Here is a 27,504-nt window from a genome sequence, read left to right on the forward strand (position 1 = left end):
GTTCTTATTTCAGATGTTCATTGTCATCATTTGATGTTCTGCCTGGTGGCAGGTACCTTACAGCACCACTGTGTCCATCTATTTTTGTCCCAAGCCATCTTCCTCCCTTACTTTCCTTTTGTAGTTGTCAAGATCCATTTGCTCTAACCGTATGTCCTAACTGGTTTCTTTTCTTTTATATTTTTCTGCAAATACTCTTACTTTAATCCTGTTCATTTCTTCCTCATTCCTCATTTTATCTTTCCATCTTACAATCTCCATATACACATCTCAAAAACCTCAATCTAGTCCCTCTCCCACTTCCTCAACATCTATGCTTCACTTCCATACAAGACAATCTGTATACAGTATTTGGCTAACTTATTTGTTAACGCTAATTCCAGACTTTTAGTACATAGTGATTTTTTCTTACTGAAGTCTTTGTTTGCCATTGCTAACCTTTTTTTATTTCCATTGCACTCTTCCAGTTCTCTTTCACCATTGTCCCCAAATATCTTTGATTCTTTTTTTCTATTCTTCCTTCACTTGTCCTTACCACTAAATCCTTTGTTGTTTACTTCCATTTTTTTAGTTTTTCTATATTTATTTTCATTTCATTCTCTTTATTCCTTCCTCCAGGATTATTAACAATCTTTGAAGCATGTATGTGCCATCACCAAGAATTACTTGCCAACAGCAAACTTATGAATCTGATTTTTTCAATCATTAGCTGCTTGTAGATACTAGCAATTGTTAATATAAGCAATCATTGCCCCCTCTCTGCCATGAGGAGATGAATATCAGTATTTTCCCTTCATCTCGAACCTTAAATTCATTTCCTAGATTCTATACTTTTAGAGAAATTTTGATGTTAAAAATTGTTCCTGAAGCATACAGGCCTGCTTATCGACCTTTGTTGATTGTTTTGCTTAAAGTAGCAATAAATTTCTGTTACAGTTACAGAAATATTTGTAACTAGTATTACCAAAACCAGTGAAACAATTTTAATGTAAATACGTAGGCTATTTATAAATTAACCTGTGGCTGGGTGTTATAAACAAACTGGTTTCCATAGCAACATAGCACTTGCGCAGTAGACATCAGCTAAGCTTACATATTCTTATAATAATTGATCGAAGCCATTTTCAAACTAAATAACGTTATTCCTTTTTTGCAAGCAGAAAGGAACATCTGCAGCTGAGATCCATCATTGGCTGTGCATAGCTTACGATAATAATATAATGATTGATGTTTCTACTAGAGAATGGTTCAGGAAATTCAGGGAAGGGTAAACTAATGTGCACAATTAGAAAGGAAGAGCGGGGATATTCCATTGTGATGATAAACATGTTGAAAAAAATTGAACATGTCATTCGTGATAAACATCGTTTTACAATTACTGATCTTAGTGAAAATTTTCCTCAAATTTCAAGGTCCACTTTTTACAGATTTGTTATAGACAGATTGGATTTTTATAAGTACTGTTCACAATGGATATCAAAACAACTTACAGATGCCCACAGAATAAAAACAATGGTAGCAGCATTTACTTTTCTTCAGCGATACCAGAATAAAGGAAGTGAGTTTCTTAACAGTATTGTTATTTGAAATGAGATTTGGGTTCAGTTCATCAATATTGACACAAAATACAGTCTAAACATAGATTCACACATATGTGTGTGCACACACACACACACACATGCCAAACCGCCCAAAAATTCAAACAAATCAATTAAACAAAAAAAAAGATGACTACAGTGTTTTGGGACTGTAAAGAAATTTGTTGGCAGAATTTATGAAACCAGGTACGACAGTAACAGTAGATGTCTGTTATGAAATTTTGCCAAATCTTTGGAGAATGATAAAAATTTAATAATGAGAGATACTGCATCCCTCATAATTTTTTTTTTTTTCATTACACTTCAAGGCCTCATACTGCTGCTAGCACCAAGGCTGTATAAAATGCATTTAAATTGCCGATTTCTGACCGTTTTCTTTACAGCTCTGATTTTCGTTTGTTCATAAAATTGAAGAATTAGCTGGCTACTTAACAGTTTGTAAGCAATGATAAACTCATGAATGGTGTCAAAAAAGGAATGCATACTTTGGTGGTGCAATTCTTTGAAGAGAGAATAGACAAGCGGTGCCACAATACAAGTGCTTGAATTTGGGCGGGGATTATGTTGAGAATAATATAGTATGTATATAACTTTTACATATAGTAAATTTTTCTCATTTTCTTTTTTTTCTTCTTATTGTTCGACCAAAGGTTACTTTATAAATATCCTTCATAATTTGGATTTTGGTCCTTGGTGAAGTTAAGAAAATAGGAATTATTTCACTAAAACAAATACTGCTTTTCAAAAGCAGGTGCTCAGACACCCAGACTTCAAATTGAAATAATTCCTTTTAGTCTAAGAGTCATAAATAACACAGGTCAACAAAAAAGGTAAATATTTGGAACCAAGATAAAAGTCGGTGAATTAGAATGTATTTTTTATGCTGGATCTTAAAATAAAATCAGTTTTTCTTCATCACCTTTTAAAATGTTGAGAAACTTCTTAAATAATAAGAGTACAGTAACTTTTGCACTCTTATTAATATTAATAATTTTATTTATAATAATTAAAATTCCTACCTTTATTTTGCAGACATTTATGATTATCTTAATTTCTTTTTTATTAAATTTTAGTATTACTTTAGTATAATTCAAATTTTAGTATCCTTGTTTAATAAATTCCATTCTTTAAGACGTGAACCTAGCAGTTCTGCATGTTATTTCCACAAATACAAGTCACGAATTAAGTCGCTCAGTTCTGCTTGTGCGATGAGGTGAGATTCAGCATTTGATTCTTCTGGAATGTAATTAATATTTATTGAAGTTGAAGATTCATCAGTTGAGCCTTCTGGGGAATCGGGAATTGGTAAATCAGCACCATGAAGCACTGGTCTCATAGCTGAATGAACATTTGGGTATGCGATACTGCTTTTATTTCATTTCATCTACATTTTGAAATCCTTCTTTGGTTACCAAATCACCCAATACCCTCGTAGTCTTCAGCATCGACCGATGTCTGCCCACTTTCTTGCAACAGAAATTCAATTTCATGCTGTGTTGTACTGCACAAAGTGTACATGTATCAGGAACATAATCATTATCAGTGTCCATGCAGAAACCGCTTCTTTAAAAGCATTTTTAACACAGTTGTTTGTAATTTGTTTGTACAATGAAGAGAGCCACCTTAGTGCATCCAGAACAGTAATTTTACGCATCAGTTCTTGGACAGATGAACATGAATTCTATTAGTGACTAGCGACTGCAGAAAGTGTTTCCAACAATGAATTTTTATGTTTTTAATAACTCCCTGATTCATTGGTTGAGTTATACTAGTTGTGTTTGGAGGAAAGAACACAAGTTTTATGTTAGAATAATTTCCATGAGTGTGACACAACACATGATCTAAACACAGTAGAATATTTCTATTTTCACTAACCATTTTTTCATTTAAATTATATAGCCATTTTTCCATTATGTTAGACTTCATCCAAGACTTTTTATTTGTGTACCATTCCAGTGGTAACTGAATGACATTTTTGAAACATCGAGGCTTCCAAGATTTACCTATCACCAATGGTTTAAGCAACATGCCATCCCCATAACCACACACCCGAACAGTCAGTCTTTCTTTGGATTGTTTGCCTCCAGTGCACTTTTCATTTTTGAAACACAGTGTTTTGTTTGGTAAAGCTCAAAAAAATAAACTGGTTTCATTGCATTACTGATATTTTTTGGTTCGAACCTGCAGTTATTTCTTTAATTTTATTTTTCCAGTCAATAATTATTTCTTTGTCTATATCTTTAGCCTCACCTGAAATTTGATTGTAAGAAATAGAATGCCTCGCATGAACTTTTTCTAGCCATCCATTAGAATCGCAAAATGTAGTAACTCCTAATTTAGCAATTTCTTTCACCTGTTGTTGCAGGACAGGTCCCAAAATAGGAAAATTTTTTGATCTTGCATGTGAGAACCGTTTAAATAAATTGAATTTATTTCTTCATTTTTGCCTTTAGTCTGCCATCTACAATTAACATTTCTTTCACCCTTCAGCCATTCTTCCTTGATTTTATCTTTATTTTTTAAAATGTCATAATTTTGTGTTTTTCCACAATTAAACTTTTCACTAAGTTCTATAACGTTCGTTTTAGAAATTTAGATTAATAACCTCTATTTTTTTCCTTTAAACATATTTAAGCATTTAATTCCTAAAAATTCCTTTAAGTATCTTTTCTCAACATAATTATGAGAAAAATTTTAAAAGAAGAAAAACGCGTGTAACTAAAACAAGTTACAGGTTTTAAAGTAGTAAACTAAAAATAAAGGCACATATGAGGTACGACAATAAAGTAATGAGACTGATGTGAAAAAAAATGTTGCTTACTGTTTGTCATGCTTAGTGTTGTCTCCTTCAAAGTAGTTCCCCTCTGATTGCACACACTTATTCCAGCGCTTCTGCCATTGATGGTAACATTTCTGGAACTCATCTTCTGTAATATCCTCCAAGACCCTCGTCACAGCTTTTTGGACATCTTGTGTTGTTTGAAAATGGTGTCCTTTGACCGCCATTTTGACTCTTGGAAATAGTAAAAAGAACTTTTCACTAAGTTCTATAACGTTCGTTTTAGAAATTTAGATTAATAACCTCTATTTTTTCCTTTAAACATATTTAAGCATTTAATTCCTAAAAATTCCTTTAAGTATTTTTTCTCAACATAATTATGAGAAAAATTTTAAAAGAAGAAAAACGCGTGTAACTAAAACAAGTTACAGGTTTTAAAGTAGTAAACTAAAAATAAAGGCACATATGAGGTGCGACAATAAAGTAATGAGACTGATGTGAAAAAAAATGTTGCTTACTGTTTTAGTCATGTTTAGTGTTGTCTCCTTCAAAGTAGTTCCCCTCTGATTGCACACACTTATTCCAGCGCTTCTGCCATTGATGGTAACATTTCTGGAACTCATCTTCTGTAATATCCTCCAAGACCCTCGTCACAGCTTTTTGGACATCTTGTGTTGTTTGAAAATGGTGTCCTTTGACCGCCATTTTGACTCTTGGAAATAGTAAAAAGTCGCACAGAGCGATATCTGGTGAATAAGGTGGCTGTGGTAGTACTGAAGTTTGTTTTGAGTTTAAAAATTGCTGTACTGACAGAGCAGTATGGGATGCCGCATTATCGTGATGCAGAATCTAATTATCAGCAATGTTGGCACGGACACGAAGAACTCGTTTACGAAGTCTTTCTAAGATTTCTTTTTAGAAATATTGGTTAACTGTTTGTCCAGGAGGCACCCACTCTTTATGAACAATTCCCTTAGAATTGAAGAAGCACACATGCATGCATTTCACTTTTGACTTTGACATGCAAGCTTTTTTTGGTCTGGGTGATCCCTTTGAGCACCATTACGAACTTTGGCGTTTTGTGTCTGGATCGTATTGAAAAAACCAACCTTCATCACCAGTGATAAAACGGCTCAACAAATCTGGATTGATTTCCGTTTGCTCTAACAGATCAGCTGCCATATTTTTCCGTGTTTTTCGTTGTTGTGTAAGATTTTTGCCATTTTTGCACAAATCTTTCTCATACCAAGATCTTCATTTAATATTAGAAGAACCCTTTCTCGATTGATGTTGAGTTTTTCTGCAATCATTTTCATGGATAATCTTCGATCAGATCGTACGATTTCATGCACCGTGGTCAAGTTGACATCTGTCTGTGAGGTTGATGGTCGTCCACTGTGGTCTTCATCTTCAACATTCGTTCTGCCTTCACTAAAAATTTTATGCCACAGAAAAACTTGAGCTCTTGACACAACCTCCTCTCCAAAAGCCTTCTGAAGCTTACCATAGGTTGTTGTCGCGTTTTCACCCAATTTAACGCAAAAAGAAATGGCATACCATTGCGCAATATATTGCGGTTTCATTTCTGTGACGAGAGACACAAACACGTGTTCACTTATTACAGCACAACTCACGACTGAGCAGTTGCATCAATGTGCCGCTTGGACTAGAAGTAGCTTATAGACCAAGGTCAAAGATGGTGTGCCTACGCAAGCTGCAGGGTTGCCACATCTTGCAAAGAAAAATCAGTCTCATTACTTTATTGTCGCACCTCGTATGTACTGTATTTAAACTCTCAACAGATAATAAACAAACAGAACACAAAAATATAACAGTTTACTTCTGCAACAAAATGAAAACTATACTGCTGCATACCATGGTGTTCAAGGCACTGAATAAAATTATTCTCAGAACTGTACATTGATTGTTTACATAAGCTGCCGCCTGCTACCAAATTTTATTAATGTCCATTGACTTATATGCCAGAAGTTTGGAGCCAAGAATGTGACAGCGTATAATTAGATAAACAACAGTTATAGTACTGTATTATAATAATAATCATCTACAGGATTTATAATTTGCGAATCGTGTTTCTAAATTACAATCTTTTTTTTAATTTCCTTTCCATCTTGTGGGACAAGATTAATATGTAAAATTAAAAGTAAAATCTATGTTTCCTTTCTGTTTCCATATTGAACAATATGGAAACAGAAAGGAAACTGTCGTGAAGAGATTAATTTCTATAAAAATATATTGGGACTTGGGAAACCGTATGTTTTGAGGAGGTCTCTGTTTTTTTGGAGGTTCTGTTTTGTAGAGGTTTCAGTGTATTAGGTTTGGTACAGTTCAATCAATTCTTCTAGATGAGTTGAGTATGAGATGTACCTTGGCCAGATTTTTTCCAGAATTCCCATATCACCAAAAAAAGACTGATGTCTGTTGCTCATGACCTGCTTGATTGTATCATAAGCATTTAAAAAATTATATACCTGCTGTTGAATCACAGATGTAGAAGTACTTAACTAAAAGACTGTCTTCATAATGGAAGAGCTTAGACCTTTCTAAACCCCCAAAAAAAGCAGCAGGTAAAATGACTGAAATTCTGCTACTTTTGATGGAACAAATTTTTGAAGTTCATCTCAAAAGACCAGTATTGAGTGGTGATTAGTAACTTGACAGCAAACCTGTCTATGTGATGCAACTAATTAAACTTAACAATCCATAGGTCTAGTAAGCTAGGAAAACGATTTCGATTAAAGGGATAAAAAGAATGCAATATGACAGTCATCCTCAATTAGTAGAAATGATTTCAAATAGTGCTCTGAGCAGCAGAAACAGTATTGGGTTAAGTGTGTGGCTTCAGAAGAATTCTGCCATAAAGGTGATTAACTTACAATTCTATGATTAAATTTATGCATTACACTGTCTCCCAATCAAAGGGAAACTGAAATCTACATTGTTGCACTGATGAAATATGAAAACCGGTTTATTAAGCATAGTTTTGATTAATAGCATTTTTCTTAACATTTTTTTTTTATTTTCATTGCCATCTGAAATATTCCAAGTGAAATCATCACATTATAAAGGAATGGAGTTAATTATTTGCCCAGTTATAATTTTTTTTTAAGATTGTGCAAAATTAAAATAAAAATTGAAAATTAAATGAAAAAATAAACTATGGTATTTAAAAATAAATTTTTGTACTGGTCATTTCTAAGAATCATTTTTTGTAGTTCTATATTCTTATACGTACTGTATATAATGTTCTCTGTCCAAAAAGTATCCAGCCACCTAATATTTTTTTTTTTAAATTAAATACGTAGGATAATTGTGCTTCAGCCCACTTAAAATTATTTCTCTTAAAAAACATCAAGGATTCTTTTTTTCATTGGTCACATTTACCATAATAATCTGATCAGTGTAGTCAAATCTGACATACAAGAAGGCAGATAGACGTAGATAATATGATATTTTAAATAGAAAAGAGAAGCCTGCATAAGAGTTATAGAATGAGCTGATATACTGTCATAAAGAATATATCATTCACTATTTACACACAGCTACAACCATTTTCTTCTTACTCTATCCATCAGCTAGTTAAACTGACGTGGTACTCTTTAGTTATTTTTGTTGATCGATAATTAATGCTCAAAATATTGTTGAACATTCCCTTCAGTTACCTTGATTTTGATGTCAATGGAATCCCAAGTAACTTCCACCCAGACAGAATTTTGTTGTAGGACATAGCTGTAGACCTATAACTTGTCTTCATTTATGGTCTGTTTTAGAAAAGCATTCATTGCTAGTGATTTTAAGGAAATCATGCACAATTTCAGTACAAAATTCCTACTGATTTTGTAATAAGATTCACAGAACAAAATGTTCATGGATAATTCATGGAATTCCAGTGTTTTCTTGTAATTCTTGCTCTGTTAGTCACCAATTTTTGTTGACTTCAGTCTCTACAAATTCAAAATTTCTGAGGTTCTGCTTGCTGAAGGCTTTTAAACAAGGTGGCTTTCTTGCAATGTATTCCCCACCCTATATTGAGATATTTTTGTAATCAAATTTCCAAACTTAAAAGCCAAAGTTGAAGCAGGTTCCCTGATCTACTCACTTATATAAATTCATCAGTCAGACAGCACACAAGTTCACTAAAAGTTGCATCTCACAGCTGAGAATAATTGTTTATCTTCATACAGTAACATTTCCTTAGATTTGATCCTGATTTACATTGTGGCCACACAGTATGTTCTCAAGTAAAATGGCTGAATACTTCCATGACAGACCTCATGGTATTAAGACAATTTATTGATAATATTAAAACAACAAACATTTATCTGTTTCATTTCTAACAAATTTTTATAAATGTACTTAACAGATAAGTTTAATTTCAGATTTTAAGTCTTGCTTCTAGAGGATGGTTCTACAAAATTGATTTCCTACCATATGAGGGACAGGAAGTTACCAAGACCATACGAGATTCACATACTACTTTAAATTATTAGGAGTTCAACCTTTTTTTGTAGCATTTCTGTGTTACGTTATGTGTGGTTTGTTTACTCCTGTTTCATTTAATTTTTCCGTTAATAACTTCCTTTTAATTTTTAAAGTAATTTATACTTATTTAATTGTTAATCAAATTTAAAGTATTTATATATTTTTTTAAATCAGGATTTTTGTTGTAGTCATTTTTCATATTATAATAATTCTTAAAATAATCTACTTAAGTATGATTTATTAGTATAAATTATGTTTTTTTAGTATAAAGAGTGCATTGATAATGATATAGCCTTTTCTACATTTTCTTATTATCCAGAAGTCAGAAACCAATTAGGTGTCCATCATTAAAGAAATTAATATCTAGTTAATAACCCAAGAACTAATTAGACGCTTGGAGTATCCTAAAAATAAATACATATTATTTACATTAGACATAAATTATTGTTTTGCGTGTACTTAGTACTTTTTTACTGATGTACACATTTTAATAACAGAATATATAAAATATAAAGCCACTGACCTGAAGGTGTTCTTTAGTCAGTAAAGGATTTTTAGGCAAAATTAAGACTAATTCAACAAAACTTAAGCTTAATTAAAACTACTTACCGTGCAAAATATTGAAAAGAATAAGAAAATAAGTGATCATATGCTACTAACAAGTTGCTCTGTGCATGTGAAAGAATGTTGCTTAACAATTTGTGGGAAGCAAGACTAACATCAGTGAACAACTTGCTAGTAAATGACATTTGGTGAGACCTTAACATAATGTTTGCAAAAAAAAAAGTTACACTAACACAAACCTTTTTGTAGTATTAAACATTAATTTTTAAAAATGTTTCTATTCCCTTGAAAAACTCTGTTCCCTTCCGATGATAAATATTTTAGGTAGGTATAGGTCTAAAATTAGATTTATATCTAGCTTCTTATTCATCCACTACTTGGTACACAGCCACAAGGGATGATATTTAAAAGAGTGCCTTTTTCTAAGTACTTCATAAAGTATTCCATGGTGTTCAAATTGGTAACAGTCAACCATCTTCTGCAAGTCTCTCAGATCAGGCCTATTCAAATATCATTTTTTTACTATAATTAAATTTAATTATAAATTTATTAGAAAACTCTGACCAGTAGCTCAACATATTTTTAAATTCCCTTTTTAACCTTTTTTTTTTTAATTTTCTTTATTTGTTTTGCAATTTGTTTGAATATTTTTAATTTTGGTTTCTTGCTAAGGTAGTTACCAAGTTAACTGCATCACTTATGATTCCAAAGCACCTGGAATAAATATAAAGGAGTAACATTCTGGGAAAACTGAAGGGTCATACTCAATTGAGGGTGGAATGCTAGTGGTTAAACCTCATCCAATGAATTTTCCTTTCTTCAGAAAATTTAAATGCAATTTCATAGTCATAAGACAGTAATAAGTGTCAACAGCATTGAAGCATAACTACACCTAACACTAAAATTCAAATAGTCTATGAGAACAAGTTCAATTACACCATCACCTTATTTCATATCCTTCAATTTTCAGAGTTCTACTTCCTGAGAATAATAATTAAAAGGTTGATTTAACTTATAAATATTTTGATATGATAAGCTGTGATTTAATTTATTAGGTGATTATACATAAACTTTGTTGCTTTGAATATTACAAGTTAACTGTAACGTATAGAAGTTACTTATTTAATTTATTTGACCACGTTGCATTATCTTTCCTTTTTAATTTACTTGTAATCATTTAAGTTTTTTTGTCTAATCACTCATTGATTGTGTTTGATAAATTTTAAGTAATGACAAGCATCAACTGTATAATTATCTGTTGTCAAATAGAAATTATCAGTTATAAAATTGCTATTCAGTCAGAAAAAGGATTGCTTGAGATATGCTGCATCTTGATATCACTGTGTAAAAGGGAACAAACAGATAAACTTAGATATTCATGTTAAAATAAATATATGAGTTGCTAAACAAATTAATTTTTTCTATTCATTAAGAAAATGTATCCATTAGATTTATCCAGTGTTTAAAAATTATCAAATAATTTGATGATAACTATTGTTTTTTAATTTCATGTTCTGGTGTTTAGTTTCATGTTTAAAGTTTTTTTTAACAATTATTGTTACTTAGCTAATTATTTATTAACCACAAGTAAAATCAAAATCAAAAGAATAAAAATAGCAAAGAGAAACACTCAGAAACTGTTAATAAAAAAAAGTCATATTTAGTTGCGCATATAATCATAAATTTTAATTTGCTTTTTTGCTACTTTGCATTTAAATCCCACCAAACTTACTTCATTATTGCAAAAGAATAAAAAAAAATAATAATAATACTGTAGATACAATTTTGGAAAGTGTAAACACCTTACAGTATTTTAACTGACACATCTGACAAAAATGAGTCCTGGAGTATGAACTTTCACTTTCTTTAAGGAAGACAGAGGTTTTTTTGTATTGTAAATTTCAAATTGTTTCAAGTTTTTTTTATTAAAAGTGCATGCTACATTGCCTGATTGCTTCCTGCATGAAAGTTTAGTAACATTAAGTAAGTAGTACTGAGAAATTGAGAAAATAAAATAACTTGATAAAAGACCTGTTTGCTCTAAAACCTAGATGTACTTAATTGTATATTATTTCTGTACTAACAATACTTTCAGATGTTTTTTAATACACCTCTAGAATTAATTATTAGTTAACATAATTAAGCATTAACCTTTTAAGCGTACTGTTTTATAACTTTTTAGTTACTACTATCACTACTGTCCAATATTAATGTTTTTTTTTTTTTTTTTTTTTTTTTTTTTTTTTTAATAAATATTAAAAGTATTTGAAAGGATTTATTTAGATTATATATTTTGCATTTTTAATTTGCATTTTTTAATAACCTTTGTACCCTGTAATTTAATGGTAGCTGCTAATTTAGCTTTTAAGCATAACTCCTCATTTGAAAATTGACCAAATGTAACATCTACTATGAGGGGTGATTGATAGATCTGTGCAGAGTCAAGAGATGATGCTCGTACAACATTGTTAATGTCATTCTTATTTTCCTGCATCTCTTCCTAGAAGCATAAGACAAGTTTCGGTCAGATACATTTTTAATTCTGTTATCAGAAGTCATTTGAGTTGAAGAACTATTATGATTTGTGAAAACTGGATGAAAGAAAATTTATGCAGAAATCAAGCATAAAGTGTTTGATTAAAAGTAGTAGATATTGATAGTTTTGATATGTTTAAGAGTACACAAGTTCAAAATTTTTTAAATCTCAGTGAAGTTATGTTCGAAGTAACTCGTACATCTCCTAATGCGATAGGTGTAGATTTCTAAGAATTTATGATAAACCCTTTCTATTTGCTTCGATAATACTTCAGTGTTCAGGAACCATATTTCCAAAGCATATATCAAAATAGACTTTACTAATGATTTGTATAATAAACTAAAGGTATAGGTTAAGAAAATCTTTCATTAATATTTGTATATAAGACAGGGTTTTTGATGCTTGATTTACAATACTTTTAATATGGGAGATGAATAAGAAACTACATTTAAAAGCACTTGTAGATTCTTTACTTCAGTGTTGCATGCTAACTTTTTATTATACAAACAGTGATCATATTCAATAAGAGACTTCTTATGAAACATAATTTCACATTTTTGCAAGTTAAACTCAAATCCATTGCATCTGCACACCGCTTCAACATTGATCAAGTAAGTCTGTAATTTTATTGGATCATCACTAATTTAATTGATTTGTACAATCTTATTTCATCCACAAATAACAAAATTTCATATATATGAAATTATTTTTTTCCAAAAAACAGTTTGTGATGATTTTAAATGAAAGTTATGTGTAAAAAAATAATAAATAAAAAAGTTGTTTAGTTATTTCATTTACACTGATCAAAATATAATGCATGAAAATTAACCATTATAGTGTACAAAAATGCAAGTGAAATCAATAACTGCACTCCTACTATTATAACAATTTTTTAAAGTATAAAATTTTTATAATTTATTTATAAGAAGGTTGAATTTTAAAGATATGCAAAAACATGGTGACATCCTCTTGACTGTTGGCGTAAATATAATAATCAACATCAGTTCAATGGCTATAAATTGTATTATTATGTTTATTACATGATGAAACATCATTGCAGATGTTTTCCTATCTGTGGAATATATTACAAAGTTTGACAAATACTTTTTCTTCTAGACAATTTGGCTTCAATATTTAGAGTTCAAAATAATGTAATTTGACTCAGTTTAATGGTATTTGTTAATTTCTGTATCAGTTTGATTTAATATATATATATATTATCAATTTTATATTTTGTGTTTTACAGGCTAACTCACAAGCTGCTTTAGGAACATACCAAGCTGGTTCCATTAAAGGACAAGCTGGAGATCAGAATCTTTTTGTCAAGAATCACGTTTATTAAACTAAAGATTGTATTTTATTCTGGGCATAAAAAAAATTATTTATGTATATGCTTTCATACAGAATGATTTATTATATAAAATTTAATATTACATAAATGAATGCAATTCATGTCAACAATTATATCAGAATTTCAATTATAATATCTACCTACTCATCATTTAGATGTAGTTATAAAAAAATTAATTTTGTATAGTGTGTGAAAAAGTATTGAAAATTTATTTTTATACCTGTTTGATATCACTGATATTTTTTATAAATGTGTAAATGTTTGCTAATAATTAATTGTGTGATTGTCATAAAAATCCGCATATATCACATTATATAATAGAATTTTAATTTGAGTTAGCTACTTTTTTTTTTAAAGAGTATTTGTTTGACTCTCATATCATGTCTTAGTTAAATATTTATTTATAAATATTATACTTATTTATTTCTTGTTTAAATATTGTTACCATTATGTTTATAGTTTTCAGTTTATTTGTATCACTATTCAGTTGAATAAAATAGTAAATTATAGCGTTTCACTTTGTCTTAATTCCTACTCTCTATGAGTAATTTCAAACATTTTCTGTATTTTTGTAGTAATAGATTAAATATATAATTATTCAGAAGTAAACATTACAAACAGCTTTGTAGCATGTAAAACTCAAACCAGCTGTGTGTGTGCTAAATGTGTTTATTATAAACAATGTTTGCAATGTATACAAAAGACCATTAATATAGATGATAAAAATTACTTATAAAATTATATAAACTCCTGGTATAAAAACTAACAATAATAAAAAGAATGATAATAATGACAGTAATAAATCAAATGTGACAAATTTAATCATGTAGTTATACTGTATATGGAACGAATAGAAAATTTCAAATTAGATTTAATGAAAATTTCAGAGACTAAAAAAATTAAAATATACAGTTATGGTCGTACAATGTTGCAAAATATCTTATCAAAAGTAAACAGACCATAATTGATTTAAAAATTAATGTGGATGTTTTAGAAGTAAATAACAATTCTATGTAACAATTTCCAACAGAAATATACTCTTATGAAACATCGAAGACTGTATCACACATCCAGTGAAATAGTATGGTAAATTTAAAGTGATTGTTTTGAGAAAACTCCAGTTGAAATTAAGTGTTAGAACTGCGATATAAAATACAAAAATTTACTCAATTTCACTAATATTTTGGAAGGACATTTTGTAAGATGAGTTACAACAGTATTTTTTAGGGAAAGAGCACATATTTCTGAATCGTCTGCTATAAAGATCTCAATTTCATGAAAATCTGACACACAATATGTTTTACTTGGTATGCAATATGAAAAGGTAATTTTAATGTAGCTTACACTACTTTTTAACATTTAAACAAATGTTAGTTTGTATAATTGGTCATCTTATGTCCATAGTGGAGTGAATTTTTTTAAAAAGTTGCTGATGTTTAATAAACAGCATGTTAAAGACCTGTTACTACAGGGAAATCTCACTCCTATCCACAACATACAAAATTCTTTCAAGAATCATTCTCAACAGGATTGGTTTACAACTTGAGAAAGAACTAGAAGAATACCAGGGAGGTTTCATACCCTGAAGGATCTGTATGGATCAGATCATGAGTCTCAAGCTAATAATGAATTATAACAGAAAAAGAAGCAGAGACATGGTGATTACATTTATTGACTTTAAGAAAGCATACATTTCCATCCACAGAGAATCCTTTCTAAAAATTCTAAGACACCGGACTACATCCCAAGTTAATAAACATGATAAAACTGACCCTCACAAACACTAAGTCAATAGTGGAATTCAGAAGTGAACTCTCAAAACTCTCAAAAGAGGACTGAACCAAGGCAATGGACTCTCTTTCCTACTATTCAACTGCACTTTGGAAATGGTAATGAGAGAATGACTAAAAAAATTCCCTTCGAAAATAAAAATAAACCAAAAAGTCAAAACAAACTTCCTTGGTTTTGTTGATGACTTGGCAGTGCTAGCAAACAACAATGATGAACTAAAACACAGATATTAGAGTTTCAAAACATTGCAAATAAGATTGGCCTCGACATATTAAAAAAAAAAACAGAAATTATGCCCCAAAAACCAACATGATTAAAAGAAGTAAAGAAACAACAATAAATACAAAATAGTAAACCAATTTAAATACCTCAGAGAAATAATAACAAACAACCTAAATGAAAAAAAACCTCAAACCAAATAAGAACAAACTAGCTAATGCACAAAAATTAACCTGGTTCATCTACAGTAAAAAATGTATATCCATAAATGCAAAAATAAGACACTAAAACACAGTTATAAAACCAGAAGCTACATATGCAGCAGAAACATTCTTCCACCTGAACAAATAATCAAAGACCGACAGACTCTAGAAAATCAAAAGAAGAATTAGAAGAACCTGCATCAACAGAAAGTCGGGCAGAGGTGGATAATGCCCAACAAAGTTGTATACAAAGTGTAAGAACCCATCACTGAAAGGAGACATTCTTTGGACACATCATGAGAATGCAAGATTTGAGACTTTTGAAACAGCTGGTTCAGTACTATCTTGACTCGAAAAACACCAAGGTAGGATTCAAGTGAATAAGAAAAACAAGAGAGGATGTGAAGGAATTTACCCTTACACCAGAAGATGCCACAGACAAGATAAAATTAAACAAAAAAATCAAGGACAAAAACACTCGGTTCACACTCACTAGAAAGAAACAACACAAACATTTTTAACACCAGAAAGGACACAGAGATCAGAATGTATGAAAGTACTAGGAGGATCGCAAGGCCCGAACATCCCTTTGAAGAGACTTGCATAATGGACTGACTAAGTGATTCTCTGTGATCATAAAAAATGGAAAAAAAGAAGAAAACAGCAAATTTAAATCTAATGATTTTTATTAATAAATTGACTGAAAATGTTATTAATCGGTATAACTGAAAATGCTGAAATTACTTTTGAAGTAAGTCCTGTTTAGTAGTTCCTGGTTTAATGATTATTAATTAAAACTGCGGCAGAATTCTGATAAGGCTCTTGCCATTATCAAGTAGGTGTAGCTTCCCAAGAAATTCTACCTTTTTACATGGTATTTGAATAGAGGAATATTATAATGCAAAGTACTGGTGCTGTCTAATGCTGCTCTCCTAGGGTACAGTGACATAAAAAAGTTAATAATTTAATAAGGGATGAGATAAGTTTAAGATTAAGAACACACAAAATTCCAGATGATTGTTCACGTAAGTATTAATTGTATATTAGCATAATGTTAATCAGCAGGGAGAAGGGCAGAAACACAGCAGTAAATATAAATTTATTATTGAATGGAGGAAATATCATCTCTTAAATGGATGTGCATATCTACAGAAATATTTCCACTGTGTTAAAGATGTCTACTATATTCCGTCAAATTGGCAGACTTCATCCTAAATGAATTTATGAAAAGTAATTCGTCATTTGTTGTCAGAAAAAAAACAGTAGTGTCTTAAAACAAGCACAAAAATAAACAACCTGGAAACCAAATATGTGGTCTCTTTTGTTAGGTGATACATTCCATATTTTGAGGCCATATAAAATGTAAAGCTGATTGTAGTTTAGTTTAGAAAGGATATGACACACACACAAAGGCAAGACAATTTTGATTAAAATAAATAAATAATCTCCATAATTGATGCAATGTATCAAAAGACTTTTAAAAGTCAAACCATTGCATTTTTCGTAAAAATTGATGAAGCAAAGAGTTTCTCTTTGCTTCATCTAAAGGTGACAGAAGCAACATATCAATTTATCAAATTATTTGTACTTTAATATTGATTGAAATATCTACATCTGTCTCTTGTTTACAATATTATCCTCCTATTAGTCAAAACTGGACTATTTCCTTTTTTTAAATAAAAGAAAAGAAAGTATTTTATCTTAACTTCATTTTTATAAAAAGTAAGTAGCTATTCATGGACTTTTAACACTGCTAGATCTTATATGTTGATCACCAGAACAGTAAAGTTAAAAATGATGGAAGGATGAGTTAAAGGCAGTTCATATGTGCTTTTCATTTCTCAGTTTTCATTTTAATTTTTTTTTCTTAATTGAATAGATCTGTCAGGTTATCGTTAGTTACCCACAATAACATCCTTCAGTTTTAATCCTTTTTGCTGAGATTTGGGTTAATAGTTTGTAGGTCAGTTAGATATGTCCATGATAATTAGACTCTCTTCTTGTAACAACTCTGGGGGTAGATGAGGATTTCCCTCATCTAGCCCTGAGCAGGTAGCTCTTTAGTATCTGTAGGAAAGCAGTTCATTATAGCATATAATTTATTTTTCTAGATAGTCACCATTGTTTTCTTAGCATTAATGTTATCTAGGACCAAGCCCATGTGATGATAAACATCTGCCTCCTGAGATTTCATCTGGTTCAACACTGCGGTTTTTAACTCATTGCTGTCCTCAAATCATTAAGATAACTAGCCTCATTTTGTCCAAAAATGAAAGTGCAGATGCCATCCTTTTTTGCGATCCATGATTTTTTGCATCATCAGTTAACTTTGCTGGAACTCATCCAGCACACAGTTTATGATAGCCTAGTTTTGGGGTAACGATTCAATATACATTCTGTGAAATGTGTGGAAATTTTGTTACAAGAATACTAATTTTAAAGTATCTGTATAGATGTTTAAAATGTTCTAGTTGTATAAAAATGCAACAATCTAGAAAAAGTTTGGTTATAGAGAAAAAATCTAAGGCATAATACTATACAGATATTATGCTTCAATTTATAAGTAACAGAATTACCAAATATTATCACAATGATTATTTTCATTTATTTTATCCTAAATATAATTGAGTGATTCAAAGAAACGGGAAATTTTGAAAGTTGTGTTGGTAGCCGTGGGCGATTGGTACCACTTGATAAGTGGCGCCAGCCTCTCTAACCTAACCTGCCATTTAGTTGTCATGGATCTTTGGAATGGTGCGCAACGTGCATTTGCTATTAAAGCGCTTTACAAAAACAATGACAGTGTGGAGGGAGCGCGTAGAGAATTTCGCCGTCATTTTAATCTGGGACGGCACGACCATGTTCCATCAGCACATGCAATTAAAACATGGATATCTAATTTTGAGGAACCAGTTCGGCAATGAAAAAGAAACCTCCAGGCCGTGAGCGAACCGTCCGTACACCACAGAATGTTCACAGCTTTACAAGATGCTATCACACGAAGTCCACATCGGTCAATCCGTCGTCTCTCAGCATCTTTACAATCGCATAGTTCAAGTGTTCGAAGAATGTTAGTGAAGGACTTGCAATACCATCCATACAAGTTGCAGATCGTCCAGGAACTGAAACCAAACGATGCAGTTGAGCGAGCACAATTCTGTAATGTAATGCTTCAGAAGATAAATGATAACGAAGAGTTTGTTCACGAACTGTGGATGTCAGACGAAGCGCATTTCCACCTCAGTGGATTTGTTAACAATCAAAATTTCAGATACTGGGCGCAAGAAACTCCTACGCAGCTACACCAGCGTCCGTTGCACAGCCTGAACGTGACCGTGTGGTGTGCTATGTCATCTTACGGTGTTATAGGCCCTTATTTTTTTGAGGATGACAACGGTCTTGCGATTACAGTGACATCGGCTCATTACGTAGCCATGCTTGAAACCTTTGTTGTGGAACAACAAAAGAGATTTCCACCCATTCTTAACACAGCCTGGTTTCAACAAGACGGAGCAACGTCACATAATGCACGAATATCGATGTCAGCTGTATGCCGATTGTTTGAACAACGTGTCATTTAACGAAATGGTGACATTAGATGGCCTCCCAGATCGCCTGATCTCTCAGCTTGAGATTACTTTTTGTGGGGTCACCTTAAAAGCAAAGTGTTCCACAGTAGACCTGTTACAACGGAAGAACTGAAGGCAAAGATCCGAGAAGCAATTGCTGAAATTCCAGTTGAGATGTTACGTCAAACCATGATCAATATAACGAAGAGACTTAGTGAGTGTTTACGTAGAAGATGAGGTCACCTGCAAGATGTTATCTTTAAATAATAAACTAAAATGTATGTATCCTAAAATGGCAACATTTGTACAATTACATGAAATAAAATTCATTTTCTAAAAAAAATGTTTCATTAACGTTATTTAATTTCCCATTTTTTTGAATCAACCTGTACTACTCAGTTTTATGATAAAACTATAAAAAGATTTTCTATATAAACCTACAAAAACAAAATTTAGTTTTAAAAATAAATATCCAACTTATCATCAACCACTCTACTTATTCCTAGTTCCAGATTCAAATTCTTTTTCAGTAATGCTGTTTTAATCAGAGACCATCTATTGTCTTTATATTAATAAAAAGTGAACTAGCTCTGTTCAGTATGGGGAAAACTGCAATATTTTGGTGGTGATCTTTGCAGTTCTATGCTTTACAAAATAAGTAAATTGCTGGTATATACAGGCTGATTCAGGAGGATAAGGCAATACTTTGACAACTCATTCTAGAGGTTAAAAATAAGAAAAAAGTTTTTACATTTGACGTACAATAACGTTGTTAAATTGGCAATAGATCATACATTTTTTAAACATAAATTGTTGAGAATTTAATTATAAGAAGATTGATGTAAATAATGTCAACAGAAAACAAATAAAATTTTAAACATGTCGACTTTTATTAACAACAAAACAGATTAATTTTTAACAGATTGAAAAACTTTTTCGTTATGTTCAGTAGAAAATAACTGGAGGAAGAATGAATACTTACTGGTTTTTTTATGATAATGATAAAATGCTGCTTACAAGTAGTATTTCATGTGGTTTAATAACTTTCAAAATCCCACCGTTGTGTTCAATTCACTTTTCAACGTGTTGTACTAGATTTTGTTTTGCCAGTCTAACGGTATCTTTGCATTCCTTGATTATAGCTGCAGTGTTGAGAATGCAAGCAATCAGTTCATCGCGTGTGTCTACTTTTTGCTTGTAAACCTCATTTTTCAACCATCCCCACAAACAATAACCAATGGAATGAGGTCTGCGGATCTCAATGGCCAATTAACCAGACCTCCACGTACTATCCATTTACCAGCAAACTTTTCATCAAGACATTGCCTTACTTCATTAGTGAAATGTGTAGGAGCTCCATCAAGTTGGTAATGCATTTCAATTCGTTTTGCTGAGGGGATATTTTCCAGCAATATAATAAATTCATTACGTGAAAATTCCAGATAATTTCTCCCTGTGACTCGATGTTGTAGTATGAAAGGACCAATTAAATGGTCACCTATGATACCACATCAAACATTCACTGAAAATCGTTGCTGAAATTTTTTTCCACTGTGGCATGTGGGTTTTCTTCAGACCACCGATGCGCATTCCGTGTGTTGTTTATTCCGTTATGAGTAAAAGTAGCTTCATCTGAAAATAGTATAAATGGAATTAAATGTTGATTCCTATTAACCCATTGACAAAATTGCAGCCGGCTGGCGTAGTTACCAGGCTGGAGATGTTGCACTTTCTGAATATGAAAAGGATGCAATCCATTATTATTTAATGTCCTTCATGCTCTAATTTGTGAAATATTGAGCCGTTTTGCAATTAATCGTCTGCTCGTTGCCGGACTATGTTGAACCATCTGCAGAATGTTTTCACCTTCGTCAGCATGATTTGCTTGTCGTTCAGATGAAATATGAGCGCTGGGAAGTGTGTCATTCTCAAGATTATTAAAAATTTATTTGAGAAAAGATTATTGACAAACCTTTTACAAAAGCATCTTTTGTTTCTTTATCCACCCATACCTTTTCCTGTACATGTCCTGCATTAATCCAAGTTTCATGTAGATAATAAATTGTCTTACCCTCTTCATGAAACTACTTAATTTCTCTTAAATATTCTCTACACCATGAAATAATATCTTCACATTCAATCAATAAAGAATTGTCTTTTCTTGATATGAAACAAAAATTCATTGATTTTAAAACACAATATAATGTACTTCTAGAAAAATTTGGCAATTTAGTATTGGTATTCATTGCATTTAATATTTTATTCAAGTTAGAAAGCTTGTTATTGAAATAAAATGAACTTTTTTCTGATAGCAATTTTTGTAAAATTGTCCAACTTTTCAGTTGTTTTTACACACTTTCAAGTCTTTTTTAGGGCTAACATATTTACCATCAATTTTGTGTTTCTTTATTTTATTAAAAAATTTCCTTTTGCTAATGCCTGTTGCAATTTGACTGCAGTTTCAGGGTTATATACGGGTCTGTAAATAAAGTAATGATTTGGGATCAGAAAAACCTTTTATTTACAATCCAATTATATATGGACTCGCCTTCGAAAAAGTTCCCTTGGAAAGCCATGCCATGCTTCAAACAGTTTTCCCACTCTTCATAGCATTGTTGGAACTCAGAAACCAGAATATATTCTTCAGGTGGTTGGTTACATTTTTTAAAATGTTTTTTACTGTTCCAAAATGGTGTCCTTTGAGGTGTTTTTTTATAGTTGGGAACAGGAAAAAGTCATAGGGACTCAAGTCAGGTGAATAAGGTGGTTGAGGAACTACAGGAATGTTATTCTGTGCCAAAAACAAATTAATTGGGATTGCAGAGTGACAAGGTGCATTGTCACGATGCAGCACCTGGATTGTCTTTGATGGCTGGTCTCACGCGGGCAACTCTTTTCCGCAGTCTTTCAAGAATTTCTCTTTAAACATATTGATTTACAGTCTGTCCTGTAGGTAAAAACTCCTTATGGACAATGCCATTACTGTCAAAGAAATAAATTAGCATGGCTTTGATTTGCTCATTTTTGCTTTTTTTGGGACGTGGTGAGTTTGAAGTGTGCTACTCCTTGCTCTGGCATTTTGTTTCTGGGTCGTACGCAAATATCCAAAATTCATCACCAGTAATAACATGCTTTAGAAAATCAGGATCAGTTTCAATTTGCCCTATAAGATCGTGGAACACTTCCACCCTGTTGTTTTTCTATTCAACAATGAAGTTTTTTGGGACAAATTTTGCACAAACATTTACATGATCAATTCGTTTGTTAAAATTTGATGGACTGTGGTATGGTTCAAATTCAATTGTTCTGCAATCATTCTGATAGTTAATCACCGGTTGTACCGTATCAAGTCTCTGATTTGCTCAATATTGTCGTCACTTTTTGATGTTAACAGTCTTCCAGGAGCGTGGATTGTTCACAATCGATTCCCGGCCATCTGAAAATGTTTTAAACCACCTAAAAACTTGAGTTTGTGACTGAGTGTCGTCTCCATATGCCCTTTTCAATTTTGAAAAGTTTCAGTAGCATTCTCACTGAGTTTAAGACAAAACTTGATTGCACAATGTTGCTCATAATTGTATCACTCATTTTTGTAATGCACAAGAAAAACTCGTTTCACAAAATGTTTATTTATGTCTCACATGACAACAATAGACTAAAAATATAAATCAGCTATTGATATTACCATGTGTTTACTAGTTACTTTTTTTTTGGCTGCCAAAAAAAAAAAAAACTAGTCTCATTACTGTTTTTACAGATCTCGTATATGTTGCTGATTATTTTTTTTTTTTGAGAGCTACTTATGGGGTTTTCCTGGTGTATGTTTCACGACAGAACCATTCAGGGGTATTCCATTTTAATTCAACAGATTTTCAAAACTTTTATTGTATCTATAAGTTTTATAGTCCATTTTTATAACAGTTTTATTCAGGGTTAATTAAAATTAATTAACACTAGTAATGAGACTAGTTTTTTTTTTTTTTGGCAGCCAAAAAAAAAGTAACTAGTAAACACATGGTAATATCAATAGCTGATTTATATTTTTAGTCTATTGTTGTCATGTGAGACATAAATAAACATTTTGTGAAACGAGTTTTTCTTGTGCATTACAAAAATGAGTGATACAATTATGAGCAACATTGTGCAATCAAGTTTTGTCTTAAACTCAGTGAGAATGCTACTGAAACTTTTCAAAATTGAAAAGGGCATATGGAGACGACACTCAGTCACAAACTCAAGTTTTTAGGTGGTTTAAAACATTTTCAGATGTTTAATTAAATATAATTAATTAATTTTAATTAACCCTGTGTTTTTGTGCCAATCAAATTTTAATAATTAAGGGGTATTCTATTTTAATTCACAAATGATCAATGCATCACTATTTTTGATTTTGATGATATTTGGTATATAACTACCCACCATGTATTGGTCAAAAAATATATTTAAAAAAAATTTTTTCTTGAGTAATATACTATTTTCATACTTGCCAACAGGTAAAAATAGCCATTTTTGTTGCGTTTTCCATGAGCTGTAGCATTCGTAGTTTACATCATATAGAGGTCAAAAAGGGTTTTTGGAAAAAATAAAAATGGAACTTCATCTTAGTGTACTCAAAATTAATTTTGTTACATTTTTTTTTTTTGTCTTCAGTCATTTGACTGGTTTGATGCAGCTCTCCAAGATTCCCTTTCTAGTGCTAGTCGTTCCATTTCAGTATACCCTCTACATCCTACATCTTTAGTAATTCTACTTCCCAAATAACAAAATTCTTCTACCTCCATAATCTTTTCTCCTCCTATTTTCACATTCAGTGGTCCATCTTTGTTATTTCTACTACATTTCATTACTTTTGTTTTGTTCTTGTTTATTTTCATGCGATAGTTCTTGCGTAGGACTTCATCTATGCCGTTCATTGTTTCTTCTAAATCCTTTTTATTCTCGGCTAGAATTACTATATCATCAGCAAATCATAGCATCTTTATCTTTTCACCTTGTACTGTTACTCCGAATCTAAATTGTTCTTTAACATCATTAACTGCTAGTTCCATGTAAAGATTAAAAAGTAACGGAGATAGAGAACATCCTTGTCGGACTCCCTTTCGTATTATGGCTTCTTTCTTATGTTCTTCAATTGCTACTGTTGCTGTTTGGTTCCTGTACATGTTAGCAATTGTTCTTCTATCTCTGTATTTGAACCCTAATTTTTTTAAAATGCTGAACATTTTATTCCAGTCTACGTTATCGAATGCCTTTTCTAGGTCTATAAATGCCAAGTATGTTGGTTTGTTTTTCTTTAATCTTCCTTCTACTATTAATCTGAGGCCTGAAATTGTTTCCCTTGTCCCTATACTTTTCCTGAAACCAAATTGGTCTTCTCCTAACACTTCCTCCACTCTCCTCTCAATTCTTCTGTATAGAACTCTAGTTAAGATTTTTGATGCATGACTAGTTAAACTAATTGTTCTGTATTCTTCACATTTATCTGCCCCTGCTTTCTTTGGTATCATGACTATAACACTTTTTTTGAAGTCTGATGGAAATTCCCCTTTTTCATAAATATTACACACCAGTTTGTATAATCTATCAATCGCTTCCTCACCTGCACTGCGCAGTAATTCTACAGGTATTCCGTCTATTCCAGGAGCCTTTCTGCCATTTAAATCTTTTAATGCTCTCTTAAATTCAGATCTCAGTATTGTTTCTCCCATTTCATCCTCCTCAACTTCCTCTTCTTCCTCTATAACACCATTTTCTAATTCATTTCCACCGTATAACTCTTCAATATATTCCACCCATCTATCGACTTTACCTTTCGTATTATATATTGGTTTACCATCTTTGTTTAACACATTATTAGATTTTAATTTATGTACTACAAAATTTTCCTTAACTTTCCTGTATGCTCCGTCTAACTTACCAGTGTTCATTTCTCTTTCCACTTCTGAACACTTTTCTTTAATCCACTCTTCTTTCGCCAGTTTGCACTTCCTGTTTATAGCATTTCTTAATTGCCGATAGTTCCTTTTACTTTCTTCATCACTAGCATTCTTATATTTTCTACGTTCATCCATCAGCTGCAATATATCGTCTGACACCCAAGGTTTTCTACCAGTTCTCTTTATTCCGCCTAAGTTTGCTTCTGCTGATTTAAGAATTTCCTTTTTAACATTCTCCCATTCTTCTTCTACATTTTCTACCTGATCTTTTTTACTCAGACCTCTTGCGATGTCCTCATCAAAAATCTTCTTTACCTTCTTTTCCTCAAGCTTCTCTAAATTCCACCGATTCATCTGACACCTTTTCTTCAGGTTTTTAAACCCCAATCTACATTTCATTATCACCAAATTATGGTCGCTATCAATGTCTGCTCCAGGGTAAGTTTTGCAGTCAACGAGTTGATTTCTAAATCTTTGCTTAACCATGATATAATCTATCTGATACCTTGCAGTATCGCCTGGCTTTTTCCAAGTGTATATTCTTCTATTATGATTTTTAAATAGGGTGTTGGCAATTACTAAATTATACTTCGTGCAAAACTCTATAAGTCGGTCCCCTCTTTCATTCCTTTTGCCCAGCCCGTATTCACCCACTATATTTCCTTCCTTGCCTTTTCCAATGCTTGCATTCCAATCTCCAACTATTATTAAATTTTCATCTCCTTTTACGTGTTTAATTGCTTCATCAATCTCTTCGTATACACACTCTACCTCATCATCATCGTGGGCGCTTGTAGGCATATAGACGTTAACAATCGTTGTCGGTTTAGGTTTTGATTTTATCCTTATTACAATGATTCTATCGCTATGCGTTTTGAAATACTCTACTCTCTTCCCTATCTCCTTGTTCATTATGAAACCTACTCCTGCCTGCCCATTATTTGAAGCTGAGTTAATTATTCTATAACCATCTGACCAAAAGTCGCCTTCCTCTTCCCACCGAACCTCACTAATTCCTACTACATCCACATTTATCCTATCCATTTCCCTTTTTAAATTTTCTAGCCTACCAACCTTTTTTAAACTTCTAACATTCCACGCTCCGACTCGTAGAATGTTATTTTTTAATTTTCTAGTGACCCCTTCCTTAGTAGTCCCCACCCGGAGATCCGAACGGGGGATTAGTTTACCTCCGGAATATTTTACCAAGGAAGGCGCCTCCATCATTGCTATTTGAAATTGCAGAGAGCTACATTTTCTTGGAAAAAAAGCAGCTGTAGTTTTCCATTGCTTTCAGCTGCGCAGTACTCAGAGGACTGAGTGATGTTGATATGGCCGTTTAAGTCATTGTGACTCACGCCCCTAACAACTACTGAAAGAGCTGCTGCCCTCTTTCAGGAATCATTCCTTAGTCTGGCTCTCAACAGATACCTCTCCGATATGGTTGCACCTTCGGTCCAGCTACTCTGTTTCCCTGAGCACTCAAGCCCCCTCACCAACGGCAAGGTCTCATGATTCATAGAGGAGGATTTGTTTTCCGTAGGTCTAAAATTATTGTACGTACTAGACACATCTGTTTTCTTTTTTTGTAACATTTTCTTTAAGTTTTCGCCGGTTTTGTTGTTAATAAGAGTCGACATGTTTAAATTTTTATTTGTTTTCTGTTGGCATTATTTAATCAATCTTCTTAATTAAATTCTCTACAATTTATGTTTAAAAAATGTACGATCTATTGCCAATTTAACAACGTTATTGTACGTCAAACGTAAAAATTGTGTTTTTTGACTCAATTTTTGGCTTTTTACACGGGATATCTTAGAAACTAAGAGAGATAACGTTCTGGGACCTATTTTTTTCGATTTCCCAGCTCAAAAACTATAAGAAACAATTGAATTTGCCTCTTAATTGACCTTCCCAGAATTTCAGAAAGCCTTAATTTACCCGGAGGAACTGAAACTCGGGCGAAATCTTTCACTCTGTATAACTCGCTAACCAAGCGTTTTCGGACCTATGTTTATGTGAACTTTTTTCTTATTTTTAGCCTCTAGAATGAGTTGTCAAAGTATTGCCCTATTCTCCTGAATCACTCTGTATGTTTAGTACACAGTACCAGTCATAAGTATGAAATGGTATAAAAAACAAACGTTGGTATTAAAATAAAGTTATTTTCTCCTAAAATGCCTATTAGAAATTAAATTGAAGCTAGCAGGTAATAAAAGAGAGAATTTGTATGCTATTATATAATTTAATTAAATATACTATTGCTTCCATTATTGAATTTATCTTTCCAGTCTACTGAACCAGTTATATTATTTTCATTTATTTATCCTAGGATATAGTACATATAACTTTGCAGAAAACATCTGAAGTATAATACTTAAAATTACAAAAAAATTCCTTAAATGTAAAATATAGATTTAAAATAAACGATAATATAATAATAATAATAATATAATAT

General features: G+C 31.9%; 1 protein-coding gene across 2 annotated transcripts in view; it reads left to right on the top strand.

Moving 5' to 3' along the window:
- Window positions 1-13,842, top strand: part of Ald1 (fructose-bisphosphate aldolase) — a 76,685-nt gene extending 62,843 nt beyond the window's left edge. For both annotated transcript variants that reach the window (XM_075362216.1, XM_075362215.1), the window contains exon 7: window positions 13,224-13,842. In XM_075362216.1, coding sequence (XP_075218331.1) covers window positions 13,224-13,319 — 96 coding nt within the window. In that variant the 3' untranslated portion in view covers window positions 13,320-13,842. The remainder of the gene's footprint in view (window positions 1-13,223) is intronic.
- The last annotated feature ends 13,662 nt before the right edge of the window (window positions 13,843-27,504 follow it).

The sequence above is a fragment of the Lycorma delicatula genome, chromosome 4, assembly GCF_047948215.1.
Source record: "Lycorma delicatula isolate Av1 chromosome 4, ASM4794821v1, whole genome shotgun sequence".
In the NCBI taxonomy this organism is placed as follows: Eukaryota; Metazoa; Arthropoda; class Insecta; order Hemiptera; family Fulgoridae; genus Lycorma; species Lycorma delicatula.